At 31.7% G+C, this 8,058-nt stretch overlaps 1 protein-coding gene across 1 annotated transcript; it reads left to right on the top strand.

Annotated features, from left to right (window-relative positions):
• The first annotated feature begins 4,234 nt into the window (after window positions 1-4,234).
• On the top strand, window positions 4,235-7,750 carry LOC131049448 (ankyrin repeat-containing protein At5g02620). Its single transcript, XM_059209250.1, has 6 exons — window positions 4,235-4,451; window positions 4,545-5,050; window positions 5,129-5,215; window positions 5,296-6,202; window positions 7,111-7,362; window positions 7,623-7,750. The coding sequence occupies exons 1-6, from the start codon at window positions 4,355-4,357 to the stop codon at window positions 7,748-7,750; spliced, it is 1,977 nt and encodes a 658-aa protein (XP_059065233.1). The 5' UTR covers window positions 4,235-4,354.
• The last annotated feature ends 308 nt before the right edge of the window (window positions 7,751-8,058 follow it).

The raw sequence follows: 8,058 nt of genomic DNA, 5'->3' as shown, positions 1-8,058 counted from the left end.
CTTTGGAGGTTAACATGTTGAAACAAAATTCCTTTAATGGTTTATGAAGACTTTGGGAGCTTTTGAAAAGTGACCATTTTCTTAAGGAATGTGCAAATGATTATTAGGGGGATTAGGATAAAATGAAATTGATTAGAATAATCTAGAAGGGGGTTTAGGCATGCAAGTGGGAGGAATTTTAGGATTTAATTGAAATAAAATTAATTTATTTCAAAAAGTGGGTTGCAATTTGCATTGGTTTGATTTATATAAATATTGATTTATTTAAATGCAAAAGGGGTTTTAATTAAATGGGAAATATTTATTTAATTAAATAAAATGATTTTTTAATTAAATGCTAGAATTTGGCTATGAATTTATTCAAATAAATTGAATAATTTATTTCATTAATAGAGGAAGGGGTGAAATACAATAAAAATGTTTTAAATAATAAAAGAATTGTTAGTGATTTAAATAAACATTAGATATTTATTTAATTTAGAAGTCATTTTTAGGTGTTTACACATATTACCCTCTTTTAGCCATCAAATTTAGCCATAATTTGGTCCATAGTTATGAAGGAAACAAAATACAAAAGGTTAACACGAGAGGATATCAAATCTCATAATTTTTATATCAAATGTTGACATAAATTTTTGTTCAACTTTTTAATTCTTCTATTTCCTTACAATATGAATGAATATGTGAATATGCTTATATTTATGTAAGAATATAAAAAATTATATATATATATATAAAATAATTATATTACAATATATTTTCAAATAATAATAAGAGATCAGATATAATATTTGTAATATGAAATTTTGATATATTTCATAAAATAGAAAAATTAATATTAAAAATTTAAATTATATTAAAATGACTATTTACTTTTGCATTATTTTTGGTAAAATTGCCATCTCAATTCATAGGAAATATTTCTTAGATTATCGCATAGTTTATTTGGATCCTGAAAATTTGTTTACATGCTTTTTAAAGTGATTTAAAACTTCTTTTTTTAAAATTTTATCTAGATAATTTTTAGCCCATACTAGCTTCGTGCTTTTCACTATAGAGCAGTGAGTGAATAAAATCAATCCTAGTAGGGGAAGAGCATTAGTAGCCATCATAGCTAACTTTGCGCACCCACAGATCCTAAACGGTACATCGGGTTTTGATTTTTTTTGTTAGTTGTCTTCATATGAAACTTAACTGCTTATAGCTATTGATCTAGCTTCTGGGTAGTAACAATGCAGGCTATGGAATCCATTATGCACACAAAGGTCAAAAAGTACACATTTCAAAGTCTCATCTAATACCTAACTAAAGATGTTCCAGTAACTATCAACTCAAAATCACTAGTATTTGTTGACAAATGTCCCAATCGTGGTGCATAAATCGCTAGTATTTATTGACAAATGGACCAATTATGAACAAAAAATTACAAAAACTGATTGGATATTGGTACAAAACAAATTTATTAATGGTGTTCTCACTATGACGACTATTTGAGGGTCAACATGACAATAAGGTGACGATTAATGGAACTATGTTATCTATTGGTTCTCTTCCCCTAACATCGGTGGCCAGTCTTTGAAAAAGCCCGCCATAAGTTAAAAATCATTATGTAATTCCACAGATTTTGTAGAAGATGGGAAGAGCGCAAACCCTTTAATTTTTTTCTCATTTCACAAAATTTGGCAACTACATGGTAAGAATTTTAAATTTTCATATTAATATTAGAATTTAGATCTATTTATTATATTACTATACATTTTTTTTTACTAGTTGGATGCACTAAATATTTTATTCACTATTTAGAAATATATAAAAATAAATTTAAAATAATATAATTTAAACAGTAAAAATATAATAAATAATAATATATTTAATATAATATTAATAAATAATATAATTATAATTATAATTAAATACATAAATAAGATAGATGTAAAAATAATAATAATATGGAAAATTAATATAATAATATAATACAAAAATATATATATAATTTAATTAGAATATAATAATAATAATATAGTCATATATTACTTTGATTTTTTTTATATTTTAATACAGATTGTAAGTTTTCTTAAATTCCATTCATTGCCAAAAAATTATACAATCAAATTTATAAGTGTTGAAAAATAATTTTATGACTTTTAGTATTTTAGGATTAGAATTAGGGTTTTGAGTATTGAATATAATATTTTTTAGTTAAAATTATATTATATTAGTGCAATGGCCATCGCCTCAAAGTGTGCTATCTTGTATCACTCTTTAAATATAACATGTAAAATTCAAATAGACAAACTACAAAGCTTGGATATAATATCCTTCATTTCTGAATGGTTTTGAAGCTTTGGATGATCAACTTTTTGGTGTTGGAATTATCAACAGGGTTACTATTCCAAAATGGATATTGATGTTAATGGTGAAGAAATTGAAAAACAAGTACCACTATTTAGAGGCCAAAAAATCTTTAGAAATTTTCAAGAAAATGCAGTTGGTAGGTCTAAAGCCAAATTCTACAACCTTTTCCAACATCCTCCTTGGTTGTGTCAATGGAAGCTTTGAAAATAGGCCATGGATATCCATCAAAGCATAGACAAAACATTTCAATGTTCTTGGAAGAAAATGTCATATCATGGCTTGCAATGATTGCATGATACGCATGAAATTTTTTTATTGAAAAAGATTAGAAATTATTCTTAGGGGACACTGTTACAAAAGGTGGTCTTCTATTGTACACATACTAGAAAATCTTAGGGGACATTGATCACTATCATTGTGGATGATCATATGCTTGAATATAGCACAAAAGGGTTGTCCACCAACAAACTTATTTTCAATTATAGTGAAGCATTTATTCAACATCTTGGAATAGAAAAAGAAAAAATATTTTGCAAGACAAAATAGTGGATCAATAAGTTTACATGTTCCTCAAGTTAACAACACAAAAACTTTCTACGTTTTTTTTCAATTGTGCAAGGTGTACAAAAGATATCTCAAGAATGAACAACAAATGTATTATATGTAATCAATCCCTTAAGTTAAGCATTTTCATATGATGTAAGAGAATTTTTGTCCTAAGAAAATAATTTGCCCAACTTGCCAACCCAAATTAAGTTTCCTTTGTTCATATTCAACTATCTTTACATTACAAATTCAATTCACTTATATTGTACACAATTACTCATAACAAGGACAATTTTTCACCCTCGAAATATAGTACCCAAACTAAATATGACTATCAATGTAACCATTGCACCTCATTAGAATGCAAGTGCTAGGGGAAGAACACCAATAATGGATTGCATTCCAATAACCAATCACTCCTTATGCACCCAATTACTAATTTTAAAGGACCCAGAAAAATGATAATGAAAAGCTCATTAATAAGTTTCACATGTGCCAATAGACGATCATTTTTTACCCTTTTTGACCTTTTTTTATCCATAGTTGATGAACAAATACTAGGATATTTGTGCAAAACTACTAGGGCATTTGTCCACAACTATTGGCACTTCTAATTGGATGGTTATTGGAACATGTTTAAGTAGGTATCGGGCAACACGTTGAAATGTGTACTTTTTGACCATTGTGCGCATAATTGATCTCACAGTATCCATTGCTACTACCCAGCCAAAACCTTAGTTATAAGTAGTTAAGTCGCATATGAAGACAACCAAAAAAAATCGTTGAAATCCAATATACCATTTGAAAATTCTAGATACACAAAATTAGCTATATTCACTACCAATACCCTTCTACTAATTTTTAATTAATTAATAATACGATGTCAAAAGATTCATCCTTTATGATGCATAGACAAAAGTATTCCAAATTGAAAGTCTCAACTACCCATATTGAGGTTCACAATTGAAGTCGGGTTTTTATTACGGTTCACAATTGAAGTCAGGTTTTTATTACGTTTAATTATGATTTCCTCCTACCTCCAATTGTCATAAGCTAGTAAATCCCAAAGATGATACTCGTGGGCTAGAAAGACGTCACTGGAATGAAACATCTAGTCAGGTTTCTGCCAAAGAATGAATGTGCTCCACAAACGTGTCGATTTATTAGCTATGTTACACTGCGAGGGAAGCAGAAAATGTTTGTTATTTTTCACACTTTCATATCCATACTTCACGAATACTAATTGTTTTAGCTGCCATTTACAGCACCTTTAAATATAAAGATCGTTCCATGCATTTATGAACCCTTTTGGGTTCGGTGGATTTCGATTTATGTTGTGTAAGAAAGCTCTTATAAAACAGAGAAGAGGCCAAGGGAAAAGTTAAAAGCAACGGGTTTGGAAGCTGTATTTTCCTGTTACAGCAAGAAACGTAAGGAAAGATTCTTCTGAAGTATGGCTTTCTTTGACGCTTGTCAACGTGGTGATATAAATCTCCTCAGAGATGTTAATCTGCCAAGCTTACTTGTGGCAGTGCTTGCACGAGACTCAGGTCGTTCTCTTCTCACACTCCTTTTGTATTAACGAAAATCTATTCTCCGACTGATTTTCTTGCTTAACTATGTAGTTGATTCACTAAATGCAGATTTGTTAGGAGACTTTCGAAAATCGTTGATCGAAAAGACGGATAGCCAAGGTAATACGGCTTTGCATGTAGCTGTAACGATGTATAGCGTGGATATGGTGAAGCAGATGTTAAAGTTAGCTGCAAAATTACACTTGGTGAACTTGTGTGATTGTAAAAATAATATGCAAGAAACTCCACTAGATATTGCAATAAGGTTGCAATTCGTAGAAGCTGTAGAGGTCTTAATACCTTGCACTAAAAGTGCACTGGAAGGCAAACACAACTCTGTTTTGCATTTGATTGTGTCACTTAACCAAGTCAAACTTCTTGAAATTTTAATTAAATTTTCAGAAAAAAACAGGTTAGACTTGTCAAAACATATCAATTTGCCTTACCAGCCTGCCACAAAACCTACTGAGAAAGAAAATTGTGATACAAGTCCATCTGATAATGAAGGTAATGGTGCTGCTTATTGCGAGCATATCCAGCCTCTGCATACAGCAGTGAGGAACATCTATGAACACGTAAGTTTCTTTTTCTTTTTCACTTCTCTTTATTGTTTCCAGCTTTAGGTGCATGCTTAACTGTAGCTGTCATGACAGCTTATTAAGCAGGACAAACGTCCAACCCAGCCAATTGTTCTAGGAGATATGCCTTTGCACACTGCAGCAAGTAATAAATATGAGCGCGTAAGTGCTTTTCTATTATATCTATATCTTTTTTTATTTATGCTCAATTATCTTTACTATTTTCTTGATTTGCGTTGCAGATAGTAGATTTGTTGCTGAAAGTAGATGGGGTGAACAAGCACGCCCTTAACCGTGAGGGCAAAACACCAGTCGACATTGCGAGAGAAGTCATGGAGTACCACGAATCTTTCAGGATCATAAGAAAGCTGGGAGATTTTAAAAGGAGGGTCAAACCTTTCATGTATTGTGCGCCACAAGTAAGCTATGAAAAGCACAAGAGAGCAGGGGATATGATTAACCGAGCCTATGAAGAGAGACGCAGTGCAGAACTAGTGGTAGCAGCTTTGTTGGCAACCATGACATTTACTGCGGCCTTCACCGTCCCAGGTGGGTTCCAAACAGACACAAAGCAAAAGCATGAGCTAGGGAGCCCTGTTCTCATATCCTTCACGTCATTTAGGCTCTTCCTAACTTTCGACTGCATAGCCTTCTTTCTAGCACTCTTCGCCTGTATAATGTGCCAGATGACTTCAGAGCTTACCGTAGGGGACAAGCTGTTGTTCATGACCATCAACAGTGGAGTGGTCTGTTGTAGCTTTGGCTTCACTGCTTATGGGTTTATGGCTGCATTATACACGGTGTTGGAACATAAAGTGAACGCTCTCTCTTGGGTGGTTTTGGGAAATCTCAGTTTCATTACATTGTGTGGCATTTTCGCATGTATCTATCAATCGGCAAGGTTTGCAGTGTCGCGAGCCAGATTCCTCCGCCTGTGTGGCGCACCTCGTCTTGTAGATGATTTGGTAGAATGGGTATGGAAAATATTGGGCACTGGCTATCCCGGGGAAAATTTGCACCGTCTGGATAGCTGTGCTTCCTCGGTCCGTGCCTTCTTCCTGCAGCATCGTGCAACTCTCTGCAGCTCCGAAAAGTGTGTCCTGCCTGCCTCTTCCTGCAGCATCGTGCAACCCTCTGCAGCTCCAAAAAGTGTGTCCTGCCTGTACTGCCGTATATTTGTTAAATTTTTTAATAGATTTTTTAGATGTATTATATTTATATTGTATTTTTTATTTTTTTATATATATTATTATTATTATATTTTAAATTTTATATATTTTATTATTATTTTAATAAATATGTTTATTAAATTTTTAATATTATTTTTTTATTTTTAATGTATTTTATTTATATTTTTAAAATGTATTTCTATATTTAATTATATAATATTTAAATATATTATATTTTTAAGTACTTTATAGTATAATAAATTTTATGCATTACATAAAATTTATTATAATATAAATTTTATATGTTTTAGTATGATTCAAAAGTGAATAAACTTTCACTTATAATTCAAAATCATTAAAGTAAATTATAAGTGAAAGTATATTCACTTTTGAATTATAATTGAAAGTTTATTAGGTTTTGAATTATAAATTTAATAAATTTATAAAGTTTTAATTTTTTTCATTTTTAAATTATAATTAAATCTAATAAACTTAGAAAGTTTTTTCAGAAGTGCATAAACAGAGTGAATAAACTTAGGGAAACTTTATACATGAAAACTTAATAACTTTGTTAAATTTGATTATAATTAAAAAGAGAAAAAAGTTAACACACTATATTTTTTCACTTTTGAATTATAAGAGTGAATGAACTTAGTGAAACTTTATACTTTTAAATATAGAAATACATTTTAAAAATATAAATAAAATACATTAAAAATAAAAAAATAATATTAAAAATTTAATAAACATATTTATTAAAATAATAATAAAATATATAAAATTTAAAATATAATAATAATAATATATATAAAAAAATAAAAAATACAATATAAATATAATACATCTAAAAAATCTATTAAAAAATTTAACAAATATACGGCAGTACAGGCAGGACACACTTTTGGGAGCTGCAGAGGGTTGCACGATGTGCAGGAAGAGGCAGGCAGGACACACTTTTCGGAGCTGCAGAGAGTTGCACGATGCTGCAGAAAGAAGGCACGGACCGAGGAAGCACGGCTATCCAGGCGGTGCAAATTTTCCCCTGGATAGCCAGTGCCAAAATATTGGAGTGCTGTGGTTTTCTGGACACATTACGTACTCTTGGTGGTGATAAGATCCGTGACGCTGTTTCTGGTCAATGTAAGCCTTGTAGTACAAATAGATTGTGTGGAAATGGAGATGATCGTACACACAACAACATATTAACACAAACTTTAATTTAAAAAAAAAAACAGACACCATAATATATAATTAAAACAAAATTGGAAATCACCATTGAATGTCCCAATTCAATCTTTTTATGGGCCAGCCTTAAACGCTTAGGTGGCTCTGGGGTCCATTCCTTTCACTTAGACATTCCATTATTGTCCGTTCCGTTCAAATAAACTTCACCGTTGCAGTTTCACCGTATGCAACAGACAGATGTCCATCGACCTCCATTTTCATTTGCAGCGTACTCCATGCCTATGCCAAAATGGGAGCTTCCGAACAGGGTAGGCATCCATCAAAACATAACGGAAGGGCATGACTGTAGAAGTTCTGGCAGACATGAATGCAAAAATGTGGAAGCATAAAACTGAGGACTCTGGTCAAAAAGTTCACGTACCTATGTCTATGCTTCCACATTTTTGCATTCATGTCTGCCAGAACTTTTACAGTCATGCCCTTCCGTTATGTTTTGATGGATGTCTACCCTGCTCGGAAGCGGCTGTAGCTATTCTGGCTCCAAAAAGGCATGTCATGTCATGATGCGGTTCCAAAATCGCATGTCTTCCATGATGTCATCAAACACTTTCTGGGATCCACCATCGGGCTGATGTGGAGGCATATTGCCAT

The sequence above is a fragment of the Cryptomeria japonica genome, chromosome 1 (genome assembly GCF_030272615.1).
Source record: "Cryptomeria japonica chromosome 1, Sugi_1.0, whole genome shotgun sequence".
NCBI lineage: Eukaryota > Viridiplantae > Streptophyta > Pinopsida > Cupressales > Cupressaceae > Cryptomeria > Cryptomeria japonica.
This window is presented reverse-complemented; position numbering and strand designations above follow the sequence as displayed.